General features: G+C 41.2%; 3 protein-coding genes across 3 annotated transcripts; 2 read left to right on the top strand and 1 right to left on the bottom strand.

The window, feature by feature from the left end:
• Positions 1-56: 56 nt before the first annotated feature.
• Positions 57-3,954, top strand: LOC120428890 (zinc finger protein 2-like). The gene is made up of 2 exons (XM_039594030.2): positions 57-240; positions 2,374-3,954. The coding sequence occupies exons 1-2, from the start codon at positions 180-182 to the stop codon at positions 3,903-3,905; spliced, it is 1,593 nt and encodes a 530-aa protein (XP_039449964.1). The 5' UTR covers positions 57-179; the 3' UTR covers positions 3,906-3,954.
• LOC120428878 (zinc finger protein 700-like) lies at positions 3,955-17,423 on the bottom strand. Its single transcript, XM_039594004.2, has 7 exons — positions 17,269-17,423; positions 16,344-17,203; positions 16,183-16,278; positions 15,124-16,122; positions 4,673-4,930; positions 4,198-4,614; positions 3,955-4,137 (listed from the first exon to the last, which is right to left on the bottom strand). Exons 1-7 carry the CDS (start codon positions 17,318-17,320, stop codon positions 4,075-4,077), a joined length of 2,745 nt encoding a protein of 914 aa, XP_039449938.1. The 5' UTR covers positions 17,321-17,423; the 3' UTR covers positions 3,955-4,074.
• On the top strand, positions 6,903-8,223 carry LOC120428897 (uncharacterized). Its single transcript, XM_052707646.1, has 3 exons — positions 6,903-7,343; positions 7,402-7,589; positions 7,656-8,223. Exons 2-3 carry the CDS (start codon positions 7,522-7,524, stop codon positions 7,984-7,986), a joined length of 399 nt encoding a protein of 132 aa, XP_052563606.1. The 5' UTR covers positions 6,903-7,343; positions 7,402-7,521; the 3' UTR covers positions 7,987-8,223.
• Positions 17,424-18,168: the final 745 nt, after the last annotated feature.

Below are 18,168 nucleotides of genomic sequence, written 5' to 3'. Positions count from 1 at the left end.
GGCGTCAAAGGTCGAAAGCTGTCGTCCTAATCCGGCGATTCACCCATTTCTTGGGTAATTTCGCCACACCGTACAATGTTTATGTTTGGAGCAAGGCAGATGACCGTTTCGGATGGAAAATCAATTTTCTGCTGAAATTGTAGTGAAATTACCAAGTTTTAAAAAGTGTTTTGTGAATTATGCAAAGTCACGATGTTGCCTCAAGCTATTCCACTGAAGTTAACGTGAACTCTGTTGATGGTAAGCTGATTTTCGCAAAATAAAATAAATTATTTTTGTGTTCGAAATTTGTGTGTCAGAAATTGATTTGACGTAGGACTACATTTTTCTAAATCACAATGTGGGTTTTGTTTGGTGACATAAAAATAAGGTTTGAGAACATTACTGGAGCAACATTTGAAAGGGGCGGTACGACATTGCTCTTACGGCCTTTCATTACACGCGTTTAAATGGGATGAAAGGCCGTAAGAGCAATGTCGTACCGCCCCTTTCAAATGTTACTCCAGAATTAGGTTTATAGTTTTTCATCATTTCTAGAGTTTTTTCAACGGGTCCCATAAGTTATGTTTTTTTTGCCTAACAAATCTTTTTTTTTGTATTTTGAAAAAGATACCTTTTTTAATAAACACTCTTGTTTTCATAATTTTTAATATGGATTTCAAACGACGCGATTTTGTACAGATTTTTGCTAATATTTTTTTGTGTAAAATATTCAATTTTTGTTGAAATACTCGAGTTGAAAGACGCGAACTTTTTTTTATGAAAGAAAAGAAAGGGAATAGCATAACAATTATCATCATAAATTGTAATATTCGGAAAACAGAAGAATAGAAATTCAAAAATTTGCATAGATAAAACAAAATTTAGAAATTTTAAAAATCGGAAAATTAAGATATCAAAATTTACAAATAAACACAAATTCAAATATTGAATTAATTTCAAAAATTAAAAAATCGAAAATATTGCAATTTTAAAACTAAGATATTTAAAACCTAAAAACTTTGATTTTTAGAGTAAATCTTCAAAACAACCTATGAGTTATGTGTTTTCTATGCTGAAAATTTAATCTAGAATTATAAAAAAAAAAGAAAAAAATCCAAATTAAAAAATCTAGGGATTTGAAAAATGCAAAACAGTTCCTACTCAATAAACCAAATTCTTTGTCAAAATTTCACTCCGGATAATGAAATCACGAAATTTTTATCATTGTCAAAATTTGGGTTTCTGTCCTGAAAATTATATTTAATATAACTTCCAAAGTCATCTGATTTTCTGTAATTTGAAATAACGTTAAATATTGTGGCATTTAAGAATATTAGATTGAGAATTTTTAAATTGAGAATTTCTGAATATAATAATTTTATGAAGAATTTAAAATTTCGTAATTTTTATAATCTCAGACTTTTTTATTGAAGAATTTCGTTTAATTTAAAAATTTTGGAATTTAAGATTTTAAAACTTAAGAATTTTAGAACTTAACAATTCAATAATTTAGGAATTTGAAAACTTAAGATTTTAAGAATTCTCGAGTCAATTTTTCAAAACAACCTATAAGACATGGGTTTTCTATGCAGATAGAACCTTTTGAAAATTTAATCTAGAATTTAGGAATACAAGTATTCAGGAATTTATGAATTTAATAATTTAAGAATTTGAAGAATTTGAAAATTTAAGAATTTTAGAATTTTAGATTTTAAGAATTTAAGAATTTTAGAATTTTAGAATTTGAAAACATAAGATTTTAAGGATTTAGTAATACAAGTATTCAGGAATTTAAGAATTTAACAAGAATTTAATAATTTAAGAATTTTAGAATTTTAGAATTTTAGAATTTTAGAATTTTAGAATTTTAGAATTTAAGAATTTTAGAATTTAAGATTTTAGAGTTTTAGAATTTTAGAATTTTAGAATTTTAGAATTTTAGAATTTTAGAATTTTAGAATTTTAGAATTTTAGAATTTTGGAATTTTAGAATTTTAGAATTTTAGAATTTTAGAATTTTAGAATTTTAGAATTTTAGAATTTAGGAATTTTAGAATTTAAACATTTTAGAATTAAGAATTTAGGAATTTAAAAATTTAAGAATTTTAGAATTTAACAATTTAGGAATTTAAAAATTTAAGATTTTATTAATTTCAGAATTTTAAAATCTTAGAATTTAAGGATTTAAGAATGTTAGAATTTTAGGATTTTATTTAATATTTTTGAGAAATAAAAAAAACGAATTTTAGGCCTTTAGAATACAATGGCTTAATTTTTTTTTTATTTCCAGAATTTTAAAATTTTACATTTTAGAGTTTCCGAATTTTAAATTCAAGAATTGTAAGCTCATCTGTTCTCTTTATTTTCCCAAACTCTCAAATCTCCGAATAGCCACGATGACCTACTCGCCCATTCTCCTAGCAGCCCGTGACCGCTTCTGTCGGCTCTGTCTGAAGCAGTCGGACGCGTTCCTGATTCCACTGGCGGCCAAGCTGGAGCACGTGTCCGTGATGGATATGCTCGATGCCATCACGGGGCTCGAGCTGGAAGTGAATCCGCTCTATCCGACCCGGGTCTGCCCGGACTGTATGACCAAGCTGGACAAGGCGTACGGGGCGCGGCAGGAGTTTTTGAACAGCGCGGAACTGTTGCTGAAGATGGCGGTGGAGGACCGATTGCCGGCGTATTACGGGGTGGTGGAGGATGAGATTTTACCGGAGGATGAGGTGGATGAACCGGAAGTTCAGGAAACGTTGAAAGAAGAGGTTGATGGGGAAGAGGTGGTTAAGGAAAAGTTTGTCTACTCGTGGAAGGAACTGGTCAAGCCGAAACGAATAAAGAAGGAACGGCCGCCGAATGCGCTGACCGGCATCAACCGGAAGTCTCGTGCAGACGAACAGTTGCTGGCTCAGTTTCCGCAGACGACGTGCTACATTTGCAATACACCGCACGAAACGTTGGAACAACGGGATGACCACCTGAACTGCCACGTTCCGATGGTTCCGCATCGGTGTGATGACTGCAGTACGGACGCCGTACCGGTCATCTTGAAAAGTGTCCTCACGCTGAATCGACACCTGCTGATGCACCGGATGCCGTACAAGTGTGACTTTTGCTTCCGGCGGTTCATCTCAACCGGAAGTCAGTACACTCACGTCTGGAGCATGCACATGGGCGCAACAGATGGCATGACCTGTGATTATTGCGGCAAGAGCTTCACCCAAAAGCGGTCCTTCCAGGCGCACGTCCGCCGCCACAAATACAAAACAACCGGAAAGTTTAAGTGCGAAACCTGTGGCGAAACGTGCGGTTCCAGTTTGTTGCTGAACCGTCATCGGCTCAAACACACAGGGGAAAAGGCATTCACCTGCAACTTCTGTGGAAAGTCCTTCAGCCGGGCTTGCAATCTGCTGACCCACAAACGAATCCACACCAACGAACGGTGCCACAAATGCCCGGACTGCAGCAACGCCTTCCGGGACAGCGTCACGCTGCGCAAACACCGCGAACGGTTCCACCTGGGGAAACCAGCCCCGGTTCCGAAAGTCGAGCGCAATCCGTTCACCATGACCGACGACGGACGGAAGCAGTTTTGCTGTAAATTCGAAGGTTGCTCCTACACGACCACAAGCAACACCTCAATTTCCCGACACAAGGCGCGTCACGTCAAGCGGTACTCTTGCGGGGACTGTGGCAAGCGGTTCGCCGAGCCGAACCTGGTCCGGAAGCATCAGGAGGCGATGCACAGTGGGAAGGTTAGGAGGAGAGTTACGACGACGACGACGACGAAGGCGGAAACGGAAGCGACGGTGAAGGAAGATTCGGAGCTGTGTGAAGGGGAGAATGAAGTGGTGGTTGAATATCTGGACGAGGAGCAGCTCAAGCTGGAGTACGAAGTGGAGGTCGTTGATGAGAAGCAGTAGAAGGTGGGAGGTATGTGAACGTACTCTATTAAATTGCACTACAATATGATTGAATCTGTAAGATTATTTTCATTTATTCGATGACAGTGGCCTAAACTGTGAACATTATTAAATAGGGTATTTGGCATGCAAAAAATACATTACGCTGCACTTATCGATAATCAACTCTTCAAAGGACAGTCTCGTGCACTCTCATATTGTGAACTTCTAGTTCCCGTTTCGCTCCAAATACCTATTGATGAAAATAAGATGTCAAAATTTAAAATCACCCAACTCAATTCTAACGCACTACCTTTTGACAAATACCGCACTTGTATCGCTCCTCCCGCAGCACCTTGTGCCGCTTCATATGCGAATCAATGCTCTGGCTGTTGTTGTACGCTTTGCCACACTCGACGCACTTGTACTTGGCATCGGCGCCATACTTCGCCACCTCGGACGTTTTCTCACAGGCTCGCGTTGCCACGTGCTCCTTCTGGTGATGGTTTGTACGAAACGCTTTATCGCACAAGGGACACACGAACTTCCTCAGCCGCACGTTCTCGTGGTGTTTGCGATGTTCGCTAAAGAGCTTCCGTTTGATGTACTTCTTGCACTCGTCACACTCGCGCGTATCGGCCGGAGGACCTTCGGCACCGACGGCGGTCGACCCGTCCAGCTTGTGCACGTGTCGGATGTGCCGGTTGAGGACGCCTCGCTGGGAGTAACACTGGAAAAATCAAACTGGTTAAATATTTGTCAAATAAATACTTAAATAAAGGTAATACCTTTCCGCACAGTTCACACTTGAACTCTTTAGACTCGTCGAAAGTCTCGTTGCCAAAAGCGCTACTGCCGGGAGTAGGTTGTTGAACCACTTCAACATTTTGTATTGGTAGCACGACCATCGGGGACTCGGTCTTTACCCGCGTAAAGCTGTCTTGCGTTTGGCTGCTGTCATCATCGATTGTTGGCTCTTGCTTGATGGAAGGAACCTTCACTTCTTCGATGGCGATTGAGTGTTGATCAGATGCGCTGGTAGGTGACTAAAGCAAAACAAATATTTTAGAATTATAGAAATTATTGCAATATCTATTAAGCAATAATTCGATATCAGGCCTACAGCATAGCATCGTAACTCGGGAGGCACGCCGTCGAAGGACGTGATTCTCCGCCAACTCATACAGCAGTTGCCCCGACTCCTCTTCAATTTCCGTGAAACTTTGTTTGGGGTAATTGGGTCCTAAAATTAAGCTTCAATTTGTGATATTATTGTTCACAACGATAAAGCTTATTTTTCTGAGTACAATGACCCTTTGAACGACCGCAAAGGATTTAAAATGGATTTTTAATTCAATTTTTAAACTTTAACTTCACGACAAAAAAGGTCCTACACGGTTACTGAAAATCGCACTTTTGGGAGTTCAGAAATCGCACTTTTGGGAGTTCGCTTAATCGAACTCAAAAAAGTGCGAAATCGCGAACTCGAAAAATGGTAAAAATCACCAAAAAACGAGTTCAGTTAAGCGAACTCCCAAAAGTGTGATTTTGGACTTAGCGATTTTTTTTAATTCGCTTGAAACATTTCCTAAATAAATGTTAATTGTTTTTTGCGCTCCGGAGTTTCGGGTTGGATTTCTGGTAAGTTAAAAGGAAGGATTGTCCACCGGTGGACGGATTGCCCGCCAACGTTGGCGAAAAGATTCCGTCCATCGGTGGACAAAGTTTAGTGAGAGGAATCCGTCCATCGGTGGACGGATTGCCCGCAAAAGTTGGCGAAAACGTTCCGTCCACCGGTGGACAAAGTTTTGCGAGAGGAATCCGTCCACCGGTGGACGGATTGCCCGCCAACGTTGGCGAAAAGGTTCCGTCCACCGGTGGACGGATTCTGGACAAAGTTTAGTGAGAGGAATCCGTCCACCGGTGGACGGATTGCCCGCAAAAGTTGGCGAAAACGTTCCGTCCACCGGTGGACAAAGTTTTGCAAGAGGAATCCGTCCACCGGTGGACGGATTGCCCGCCAACCTTGGCAAGAAGGTGGACAAAGTTGTGCAAGAGGAATCCGTCCTCCGGTGGACGGATTGCCCGCAAAAGTTGGCGAAAACGTTCCGTCCACCGGTGGACAAAGTTTTGCAAGAGGAATCCGTCCACCGGTGGACGGATTGCCCGCCAACCTTGGCAAGAAGGTGGACAAAGTTTTGCAAGAGGAATCCGTCCACCGGTGGACGGATTGCCCGCCAACGTTGCCGAAAAGGTTCCGTCCACCGGTGGACGAATTCTGGACAAAGTTTAGTGAGAGGAATCCGTCCACCGGTGGACGGATTGCCCGCAAAAGTTGGCGAAAACGTTCCGTCCACCGGTGGACAAAGTTTTGCGAGAGGAATCCGTCCACCGGTGGACGGATTGCCCGCCAACGTTGCCGAAAAGGTTCCGTCCACCGGTGGACGGAATACTGGACAAAGTTTAGCTAGAGAAATCCGTCCACCGGTGGACGGATTGCCCGCAAAAGTTGGCGAAAACGTTCCGTCCACCGGTGGACGGATTCTGGACAAAGTTTTGCGAGAGGAATCCGTCCACCGGTGGACATTGCCCGCCAACGTTGGCGAAAAGGTTCCGTCCACCGGTGGACAAAGTTTTGCGAGAGGAATCCGTCCACCGGTGGACGGATTGCCCGACAACGTTGGCGAAAAGGTTCCGTCCACCGGTGGACGGATTCTGGACAAAGTTTTGCGAGAGGAATCCGTCCACCGGTGGACGGATTGCCTGCCAATCTTCGCGAGAAAGTGGACAAAGTTCTGCAAGAAGAATCCGTCCACCGGTGGACGGATTGCCCGACAATACTGGCGAAAAGGTTTCGTCCACCGGTGGACGGATTCTGGACAAAGTTTAGCTATAGGAATCCGTCCACCGGTGGACGGATTGCCCGACAACGTTTGCGAGAAGGTGGACAAAGTTCTGCAAGAAGAATCCGTCCACCGGTGGAACAATATTGGGGAAAAGGTTCCGTCCACCGGTGGACGGATTTGTCGGACAATTTTTTACAAAAAGAAATCCGCGCCCCGGAGGATGAATTGCTTGCCAAATAGGGCAACATCATTAGGTCCAACGGTTGATGTTTTTAAGAGCAATGTTCCGTCCTCCGGTGGACGGATTGTCTGCAAGAGTAGGCAAAAGAATCGGTATGGACAATCTTTTGCAAAAGGAATTCGCCCCCCGGAGAACGGATTGCCTGCAAGAGTATGCAAAATAATCGAAACGAATTTTTTTTGCAGGACAGTTTTGAAAAGGACATTATAATATTTTGTTTACTTTTTCCGGCAGAACCATAGAACCAAGTGGCCAGTGTGGAAGCGGAATGAAAGGGATCCGGAAATATGGGCCAGCGGTTGCAAGACTTTATCGGGAAGCTAATCTGGCGGTCCGTTTCGAGGACTATAGGATGCTGCGGGAAATGATCTGGTTGAGAAAGCGATGTTCTCCGAGACAACCGGTTGACTCATCGCAATACTACCAGCAGGGACCAGCGTACCAAAATTCACCAGAGCTTTTGAACGAACCCGTTCATGTCCCGACAGCAAGTCATGGTTGTCAAGAAAAGAACACCAACAATGACCAACAAGGCCAGAACCGGGCCGGAATGCTGCCGACGAGTTTTAAGTACCTTCGGCGTGTGGTGAATCAGTCCGACTCGACGTTGTCCATCAGGTGACGAAGGTGTGTCCCATCAGTGTTGCACAACAACTAAATCTGTTCTACCTCAACCTTTTTCAGACAACCAACTTATACGAAACGACGAAATCCAGCAAGAACCGAGCTGCAGGCAAATTTGGCACGAACGGTCATCCTACTCGTTAGAAACGGGTTCTATCATTGTCACCGATCTCGGCAGACGGCGGCGGCAACGATCAACTCCTCCCAGGGCTTCCCGGCGGCCGGCGACCAACGACACGCTTATGTGCAAGTTGCAGCTCTACGACGACGACGAGGCCAGCACGTAGTCGCTGCACAAGTTTTCCGAGACGTAGGCCTGCCTGACCGGATCGATGACAACACGACGCTGGAGAAAAGTGAACAACGTCATGGCCGCAGGAGCCCTGTGTAACTTTTGGTCCTGGAACGAAATCCTTGAATTCGATATCGCTGCACCACCCAACGCGAAGCAGCCTGCCGGAACCAGGAGAGATCGTGACCATTTTCCCAAAGGAACCAACATTGAATACCATGACAAACTTTCTTGCACGAAGCTTTATTTTATAAAATATGGTCCTGTCATTATATTTTTGTAATTATTATCAAATAATTCAATAAAAATGCCGTTTAGTTGTTTATCAATTATTCACTGCAACTAGTTTAATTACTAATTCAAAGAAAATCCCTGGAAACGCCCTCAAGTAGGCAACCTCTCAACCGGTGAAATATTTCCCCACGCTCGAACTCGACAAATCACGAAAATCATGATTTTGCCAGTTCGACCCACTTTACCAAAAAAAGTGTTATCCGAGTTGAACTCCAAAAATCATGAAAATTACCATTTTTTTGGTTTTATTTGGTAAGCGTGTACTTGACAGCTCGTTCCAAGGGGAGCATAGTTAATCCATCGACAAAATGTTGTCTTGTCATATATTTTTTTTTTTTTGCGTTAAAATGAAAAAAAAAGTGATCAGAAATGGTTTTTAATCGTGTTTTGCAATTCGCAATTCGCAATTTTCAGTGTAAGAACGGGCCTTGACCGATCTTATGCACTAGGTTCCCGACGAACACGCACTGCCCTTACACCTACATCTCACCCTTGCTCTGGGTCAGTACGAGCAGCACGCTAGAACACGCTTTGAGTGTTCGTGCCAGGCATGCACACCTTCTTTTCCGGTTACGCATTTTAACTCGGCCGGGGGTGGTACATTACGTAGGGTTTGATGTAAGTATAAGCGCCTAACCATTTAAAGTGTGCCTATCAATTTTCATTAAAGCAAAAACTGTTTTATTTTTAGTTTGAATTCAAAAACTGTGTATTGTTTTCTCCTGAAATCTTCCCTATTATTGAGTCTGTTTATCTGTTGCTATTTCTTTTGTCGCGGTGTTTTGATACAATTTTTGGTCCTAAGCATGTTATAAAAGGTTACCAAAAATACAATAGTAATATTTGTGTTAATCCTTTAATCATTCCATAAATTGAGTAAGGGCTCAAACCTCACTTGTTTGAAAAAAGGGTGAAGATTGAAAACAATTGACAGTAAAAAAGAATTTATTTTATAAAAACCAAGTATCAATAGTAAGAGAATGATGAGCGTATTTTGAAGAATAAAAATGAGAAGCTAGATGTATTAGATGTAAAATTAAACAATAGTTAATAAATAGAGATACAAAACAAGCTTAGATTATAGTAATGATAATTTATAGGACAGATAAAGAATTATTCTAATAAATAAATTCGCAATAAAATCAAAAAAGATTAGGCGAATGATAAATAGACTTGATATTACTAGTACATTAAGGAAAAGTATATTTTTAAGGAAAAAAACAAAACAAAGTTTGTTACAGCAGCATCAATTGATAGAAAAGAATGGAAAAGCTTTGAGAGATAAGAGAATCAAAAGATAGTAAAATTAAAATCAAATGTTGGATATTAAATAGAAGAATCAGGGAAGAATTGAGAATCAGAAGAGCAAAATAAAAATAGGAGATAGGTGATAGCTGAGAATGAAGAGAAGAGAAACCCCGTTGTGCGATGTTTCAGGTACATCCACAGCAGTTGACTCAACATACTGCGAATCAAAACAATACCGTCTACAATCACAAATTACTTCCCTTTCCCACATTGTCGCGCCCCTTTCTTTTAGCCGTCTCGACTCTGACCCGCGGTGGTCAAAGGTTTACGATCCGTTTCCACAGGCCACCAGCTAGGTCATCATGAAAACCAAGCCAACGTGGAGGTAAGAAAATAGGACACTCGCAAGGAACCAGAGCTATACTGTTCTGATCAAGATAATTCGGATGATCTAACAGAACTACGGATGTAGTTAGTTACGCTCCTTCCAGGATGTTCGTTACGTGGACGTCAACCGAAGAGCACGCAACAAGGTCAGTGCCATTGCATGCTCTTAGGTATCAATCCTTGGCCTGCAAATGGTTTTTAATCGTGTTTTGTATATAAAAATTTACATAGGGCTTTAGTACCCAATTTTTATCCCTGACCACGAATCCGAGCTCTATTTTTCGATATCTCCTGACGGAGGAGCGGTATGACCCCACTGACGAACTGACGTGCCATAGTCGCAATATCGAAAAGACATGAAAGAGAGAGAATTAGTTCAGCGAACCTAAAGGTAGATCAGCCCGGAAGCATGTTGACAGCTCCCATACAAATGGTACGTTCGTTTGAAGAGCCGGTGTGGCACTGAGTGCCGCACTCGTCGGTGCCAGTTTTGGTTCAATCGAACGTCATTTCTGGAGTTTTTTTTTTAAAGGACCAATAAACCAAATTTTCAGTTTTTGCTTTTTGGGTGTTTTTCAATACCCCTGACTCAAGGCGGTTCTAAAAACACCCAAAAAGCAAAAACTGGAAATTTGGTTTATTGGACCTTTTTAAAAAAACTTCAGATTTGTCAGTGTGCATGGAACTCGCATGAAACTGAAAAAATATCGAGTGCGGCACTAGAGTTTCGATTCCAAGATGGCGGCGAAACTCGTGCGGAACTAGCGTGAGTTTCGTCAAAGAAACACTTTGACAGCTCTGAGTGCGACACTCAGTGTGGAACCAGCCCTCAAACGAACGTACCAAAACTGAGCGTACCCCGTTTTGTGGGCCCAGTGTTCCTAAGATGGCGGCTTTCGATATTATCTAGCCAAACTTTTGAAAATGGCGAATAGTTTAAAAAATTATAGTTTTTACTTTGTTTTGGTTTTAAATGTCAAAATAAGCATTCTGGAATCATTTTCTTTAAAAACATGTTTAGAGATACGCTACGTTCAAATATTAGTTTAGAATAGTTGAAGTGAGCGTGCCGCAAAAGCCGTCACGAAAAAAAAGTTTCCTATGCCAATTTTGAGTTGCGTATCTGATGGGCGGACTCCGACGAGGCCCACTTGCCATCTGTTGGTGAATACGCGCAACTCACGATAACTGTCATCTTAGGGTCCGGTTGAGGTTGATAGAGTTGGTGTTCGCTGGAGAATTTGCGGTCAGAATTTTCTTAAAAATATGTATGGGGTGGCACGTCAGTTCGTCAGTGAAAAAAACGTATTTTAAATAATTTGCATCCGAAATAATGATGCGTGGAACATTTGATGTCACAGGGGTTTTTATTTAAAATTGGACGCCAATGTTTAGAATTAAAAAAAACATATTTTTCATCGAAAAAAAAACAAAATAGACAAAAAGTTTCAAAAATTGTGCCATTATTCGTACTCGACTGGACCATTTTTTGGGACATATCAATTTGCAATAACCCATTTTTTCATTTAGAACAGTTTTTTTCTTTTTTTATTCTGTTTTTGTTTTTATTTTTATTTTTTAGAATGTAACAATGTTCTACAACCTAATCTAATCTAACACAAACGCAGCCAGTCCAATGAAAGCATGCTGGAAAGTCTTGTGATTAGATTACGCCCCAAGCACTTTTCTTGTCAATATTAATAATTGCAGTACATCCGAGAACGCCCGAAAATGTACTACAAAAATTAAAGCGGCCAGCCCAACTGCGTTGTGTTTACCGCAGAGAGGATTCTGTGAACGGGTCAGAATGTAACAATGATCTACAAAGACAATTAAAACAAAAAATTGATGTGTAAACATGAAGAGTTTGCTTATATCCATCACGAGCTATCGCGATTGGGACGTGGACACTTTAGGGGGGGGGGGGGTTGTGACGATTGTCCACGCTCCATACAAAATTTGTATTTGTTTTTTTTTGTATGGACAATTGTCCACGAGGGGGGTGGGGGGGGGGGGGGGGGTTCGAGATTACCAAAAAAGTGGATGGTCCCATTTTACGATTCGTTGATTCGCGATTAAAAGCTCCATAATTCCGGCAGATGGCGCAGAGCATCGAAAAATGACGATTCAAATTTTCGCTGTTCAAACTTAAAATTGAATGTACAGCTCTTAGAACAACTTTTGAGAAAAAATTCAAGTAGTACGAGTGTAAACTTTTTGCCCTCTATAAATTAACACAATAAAAAAGATTTTGAAAAAACAAATATTGTTGCACAAAAGATGTTTTGAACGTTGGAATTTAACAAAACAGAATTCGCAAACAAAACCTCAAAGCGCGGAAATTTCAATCGACATGCTTCGCTCTGTTCTGCTACTCAACACTAGGTGTCGCATGTCGTTTAGCTTATGAAAGCCCATCATTGCCGTCCAAGGTCATCTGGACACGAACGACAAAACAAAGAGAAACAAAAAAAAAGAAAAAAAAAGGAAAAAAAAGGAACAGCACCCCTGAAAAAAAACTTAGACAATTTCCTACATTTTCCACTTTTTGATTTTGTTGATCGGATTGCTGCTTGCTGAGATACACGTGGTGAATATTGCATTCGATCGTAATATTTCGATCGTAATTTCTCGACTCAAGATCGAGATTTCTCGATCGTAATTTGTCAATGGTAAGTCGTAATTTGTCGATAGTAGATTGAGATCATTCGATCGTAATTTCTCGATCTACCATCGACAAATTACGACCGACGATCGAAAAAATCTCGATATGGGTTCGAAGTTCGTTTTGAAAACTTTTTTATTTAATTCATGATTTTCAAAAAAAAAAACAAACATTTCAAAAAATTCAAAAAATTAAAAAAAATATTATTTTTTTTTAATTTCAAAATTTTTAAAAATTTCAAAATTTTTAAAAATTTTAATGGTTTTAAAAATAATTAAACTAAAGATCTTAGCAAATTTCTTTTTTTTTAATTTTTTGAAATTATAGAATTTTTTTAAAATTGTTTAAATTATAGACATTTTTTAAATTTTTTGAAATTTTTCAAAATTTTGAAATTTTTAAAATTTTTAGATTGTTTAAAATTTTTTAAATTTTTGAAATTTTTTAAAATTTTTGAAATTTTTAATTTTTTTTTAAATTCTAAAATTTTTAAATTTTTTAAATTTTTGAATTGTGTAAAATTTTTGAAATTTTTAAAAAAATTGAAATTTTTAAATTTTTTAAAATTTTTGGAATTTTTGAAATTTTTAAAAATTTTGAAATTTTTAAAATTGAATTAATTTAATAATCTGGATGGAATAATTTAAAAAAATAATTTAGGATTTATTTAAATATTTCATTTAAATAAACAAAATCAAAAAAAAATGTATTGCAGTTTACGATCGTAATTTCTCGATCCACGATCGAGATTTCTCAACAGTAAAATTTCGATCGTAATTTCTCGATGGTAAGTCGTAATTTGTCGATGGTAGATCGAGATTTGTTGATGGTAAATCGTAATCTTACTAATATCACGATCGAATGCAATAATCACCACGACAGTTTTTCGTATAGTTCCATGCCTATTTGTATGACCAGCCTCCAAAATTGTATGGAGACTTTTATGGGAAACCAAAGATTTAAAATGGGCTTTTCATTCCCTTGTGGACCACCATTCAGTGAGGTACTCCTGGATTTTAGCTCCTGAAAAGTGCCTAAAAAGTGCAAAAAATGCCTCACGGCAAGAAAAAGAGGCGGTCCTCTCCAGCAAGATCGGCAGATTTGAAGAAGCTAAAGAATGCCGAAGCGCTACCTGCAAAGCCAGGCAGTTTGAGCAAGGACGCTCAAAATTCGTCTGGAAACCAGTTCGCTACCCTCCCTGTGGACGTGAGCGAAAAGGAAGAATTTGAACGACGGGAAAAGTTGCCACCCATTTTTGTGAAAACATCGTCATCGGATTCGGTGCGAAAGTGGCTGACCGGGTTTATCAAATCTGGTGCTTTACGAGCTTCCATTCGCTTGTGTGCTGATGGACTCAAAATTCTGCTACCTACCAGAAAGGATTACAACTACGTTCGGGATTTCCTGAACAACACAAAGATCGAATACTACAGCCATGACGATCCTGGTAAACGCCCCATGAAACAGGTTCTCCGAGGACTGTACGACATGGATGTGAATGTACTGAAAGAAGAGCTCAAAACTCTTAAGTTGAACGTGATCGAAGTCTTCAAGATGACGAGACACAACAAGGACATCAAGTATCGTGATCAACTGTACCTGGTTCATTTCGAGAAAGGATCGACAACGCCGTCTGAGCTGAAAGCAGTTCGGGCAATTTTCAACATCATCGTGACTTGGGAACGTTATCGTCCAGTGCACCGTGACGTGACACAGTGTTCGAACTGTTTGCAGTTTGGACATGGTGGAAGGAACTGTTTCATCAAGAGTCGTTGTGCAACCTGCGGAGGTGAGCACAAAACTCAAACTTGCGAAACAATCAACGAGAACATCGAAGCGAAATGCTTCAATTGCGGCGGCGACCATTCTACCAAGAATCGAAGCTGCCCAAAACGTGCTGAGTTTGTAAAAATTCGGCAGCAAGCGACGACGAGGCACCAACCAAATCGTCGCAAAACACCACCAACTTTCACGGACGTGGATTTTCCTGCTTTGGCGTCACCAGGAGCGGGATCTGTTCGAGTGGTTCCAAATCTGCAGCCATTGCCGTTGAATCAGCGGCAAAAAGTTGCAGAGAATACAACACCTCCAGGCTTCAGTCAGCAACCGAGGGAAAACCAACCAGCATCAACGGATGAAGGCAGTAGTGACCTGTTTTCACCACAAGAACTTCTGAACATTTTCATCGAGATGACAACAACACTGCGTGGTTGCAAAACTCGTGCTGAACAAGTGAGAACGCTTGGAGGATTTATCTTGAAATACAGTTCGTAGTTTACTCGTTCTAATGATTTTGAATAATTCAAAGAATTTTTATTTTAGTTTTAAGTTAGGATTAGTTGTTAAAGTGATTTTTTCTTTTTTTTTACCCAAATGTATTCGATTAAATGCAAAAATGTAAAACAATTTGAAATAAATGAATGAATGTGAACAGTTAATAATAAAACGAAAAATACAACAAAGATGAAGAGCATTTAGCCATACCACTTAGAATGTAAATGAAATGTAATTATTATAAGAGATTTCAATAAAAACATATTTAATTTAAAAAAAATGGGCTTTTCACAAAGGGAAAATATAAACTAAGTTTCATCCAAATAAAAAATACATAAAAAAAATCGATTTGCTCAAACGTCTCTTACCTCTTGCTTCAGCTCCCCTCCGGATACCCCCTCCGCCCCACCTTCGCTCCGATGCTCCCGCAAATGCACTTCATAACTCTCCTCCGTCGAAAACATCGCCTCCCGCTCTGCGGAGGGCTCCCCTTCTTCCTCCTCCTCCTCCTCCCCCTCCTCCTGTTTCGGCAAGTACACGTCGTGCTTTTCCCGCAGGTGCATTCGCAGCCGGCACCGCTGGCCGTACCGCTTCGGACAGTGCGGACACTTGAACGCGCCCGTTTTGATCGCCACGTGGATCTGCGCGTGCGAGAAGTAGGTGGACTTGTTGACGAATATCTTGACGCACTTGCGACACTTGAAGAACTTGCGCTCGTTTTTGACGATCATCAGCGGGGCGGGGATTTCCTCCGGCGGGGTTCGCCACTCCGGCCGGGAGGCGTGCTTCTTTTCGTGCCTTCGCAGGTCCATCGGGGTGGCGAACGCGTGGTCGCACGTTTTGCACCGGTACTTGCCACTTTCGACGGTGGCGTGCCTTTGCAGGTGCAGTTCGAGCTTCCACTCTTCCTCGTACGAGCATTTGCACTTGGGGCACGGGAAGCGGGCTGCCGGGGTGGGGTTTGCCGCCTCGTCGGCTTGCTTCTTTTCGTGCAATTTTAGGTGGTGCCGGAAGCGAGCTCCCGAGAGGAAGATCTTCGGGCAGAGGGCGCACTCGAAGTAGGGCGGATGAGCGATGGTGGAGGCTGGGTCGGTTGTTGGAGCTTCCTGTTGTTGGGTTTCAGATGGTCTCTGCTTTTCGCACTGCTCTTCATGCTGTTTGTGGCGACATTGCCAGGCGAAAACCTTTTGACAATGCTTGCATTCGTAGATTTTTTGCTTTGAACTGCTGCCAGAAGCAGATGGTTCACTTTCGGTTTCCTGTGGAGTTGCTTGAAGCTCTTCGACCAGCTTCGGTTTGATTGCCACATCGTTCTCCTGCTCGTGACGTTTCTGATGCAAACCCAAGCGATATTTACGTGTAAAGATCTGGAAGAAGTTTCTTTTTGAAAATCTGTTTACCCAAAGAAGAGCGTTTAGTTCACTCACCTTCCAACAATATTTGCACTCATAAAGCGAGCTCTTTTTAGCCTTGTTAATGTGAGTCACTTCATGTAGTCTGAGATCGGCTTTCGAGGCAAAATTCTTGAAAATATAACAAAACAATTCAAACAAAACGCTCGATCAAATATGAAACCAATTACCCTCACCTTATTACAATTCTCGCACCGAAACATTCCCTTCTTCCTGACAATGTGCCTTCTGTAGTGTCGTCGTAACGATAACGGAGTGGGGAACTCTTTACTGCAATCCGGACACTTCGTCGCATCATCTGCGAGAATCTCGGATATCTCATCTTCTACACTTGTAACAGAAACTGTCGAGCGATTGGGTTGAAAATCAACGTCCCGTTCGTCATCTTCCTCTTCAAAGTCATCATCGTCCGCGCCGGACTCCATCGGCGATTGAATAAATCCATCTCCCCGGGTTTCAGTTCCACCCAGACGATAATCTGAATCCTTGTCGCCATCGTCCTGTTCGGACTCCATCGGCGAGGAATGAATTTTCACCTCGAAAGAAGTGGCCCCATCAGCTTCCTTATCGGGTAATTCCTCCTTCACGGCCATTCCCTCGTTGAGATTCGAATCTTCCTCCGAGCGGTGCTCGACAAAGTCGTCGACCACATCCAGCGGTTCTCGCTTGATGGTAGGCTTCGGCTCTTCCACAGTTCTACTCTCTTCCACCAACCTCCTAATGACCTCTTCCGAGTGCGGCTTCGGTCGCAATTCCACCCCCGACCCGTACTCCACCAGTTGCCCCACCAACGAGCCTCCCTTCCACAAAAACTGACGCAGCTGCTCCTCCTGCCGGCGGAACTCCTCCGTTACGCTGTACGCCAGGTCCAGCTTCACGAGACAGCGCTCGCAGATGACCGCCGGCAACTGGTCCTGCACGTTCAGCATCGTGCCGGTGAGCTTGTACAGCATCTCCGGAATCATGACGCCGGACGACTGGCCCGTCAGCGGGCGCAGCGAAGGCTTCCGCAGCAGACAGACCCGGCAAAAGTCATCTGGGGAAGGTGGAGGTAGGTTTTTGTAGTCGCGCAACGTAAGCAATTCGGATTGCTGGACTTACCGAGGGAATTCGGACGGGCTGGTTCTCTGCTACAATGTGCAACATGCATCATTTTAATGGGAGAAAACCAAATAATTTGAAAATTTCACATGAAATTAGTTTTTAAAACTTGTTTAAGCAAAAAATTGTGATCAGAATGCGAAAAGAAAGCTCGCCCTTGTTTACCAATTTGATTGCACAAATTTTGACAGATGCTGCGATAACAAAAACAAAGCCAGTGTTGGCAGACCTGCAGCAAGAATTGGAAGTTGGAATGTCGTAGAACTACGTTTCTGTTTTTTTTCAATATTTTTTTTTATTTTGGCTGTTTTCAATTGAATGAATGAATGAATAATTCTCATACCCGCCGGCGGCTTGGTCCAGTTCACAGGTGTACGCTTGATCAAACAAATCGTCATCTTATGTTCAGTAATCTGTACACCCACGTACATATGTTTTTTTGTACGAATTTTGTTGTTACAAATACCAGTGCTTATATCAAAAGAAATTTTCTAACCCCCCAAAGCAACGGAAATTTGTAACAGGTGTAGGGACACATCACACAGACTGTTTTTGAAAACTTTCGACAAAAATACTCAAAAGCAAAAACTAAGGTTTTTTTTTAGTTTAGTATTAAACAAAACTTTACTAAGAATAAACAATAATTAATAAACCTTGAATTTTAAAACTTGAAATACTAAAATTATAAAATTTTAAGCTTAAAAAATTACAAAATTATGAAATTATAAAATCAGAATTATAAAATGATATAGAATTATACAAAATTATATAAAATTATAAAATTATGAAATGGCTGGTATGCAGATCGGAAGGAAAGGGGTCAAGAAACAGCTTTACGTAAAGCAGAACGAGCAGCAGAACGAACAGCAGAACAAAGGAGAGTGAGCGGTTTCTTGGGGT

The sequence above is a fragment of the Culex pipiens genome, chromosome 2 (assembly GCF_016801865.2).
Source record: "Culex pipiens pallens isolate TS chromosome 2, TS_CPP_V2, whole genome shotgun sequence".
NCBI lineage: Eukaryota > Metazoa > Arthropoda > Insecta > Diptera > Culicidae > Culex > Culex pipiens.
The sequence above is the reverse complement of the archived record's forward strand: the minus strand, read 5'-3'. Positions and strand labels throughout refer to the sequence as shown.

What these genes read in the sequence shown, in the direction of transcription:
- LOC120428890 (XM_039594030.2), top strand. Translation starts at nt 180, where the DNA reads ATGCAAAGTCACGATGTTGCCTCAAGCTATTCCACTGAAGTTAACGTG. An exon ending in TAACGTGAACTCTGTTGATG is followed by an intron (nt 241 to 2,373) that starts GTAAGCTGATTT and finishes ATCTCCGAATAG; the next exon opens with CCACGATGACCTACTCGCCC.
- LOC120428897 (XM_052707646.1), top strand. Translation starts at nt 7,522, where the DNA reads ATGCTGCCGACGAGTTTTAAGTACCTTCGGCGTGTGGTGAATCAGTCC. An exon ending in GACTCGACGTTGTCCATCAG is followed by an intron (nt 7,590 to 7,655) that starts GTGACGAAGGTG and finishes AACCTTTTTCAG; the next exon opens with ACAACCAACTTATACGAAAC.
- LOC120428878 (XM_039594004.2), bottom strand. Translation starts at nt 17,320, where the DNA reads ATGATGCATGTTGCACATTGTAGCAGAGAACCAGCCCGTCCGAATTCC. An exon ending in AGTGCAAATATTGTTGGAAG is followed by an intron (nt 16,123 to 16,182) that starts GTGAGTGAACTA and finishes AACTTCTTCCAG; the next exon opens with ATCTTTACACGTAAATATCG. An exon ending in GAGGGGAGCTGAAGCAAGAG is followed by an intron (nt 4,931 to 15,123) that starts GTAAGAGACGTT and finishes GTTTTGCTTTAG; the next exon opens with TCACCTACCAGCGCATCTGA.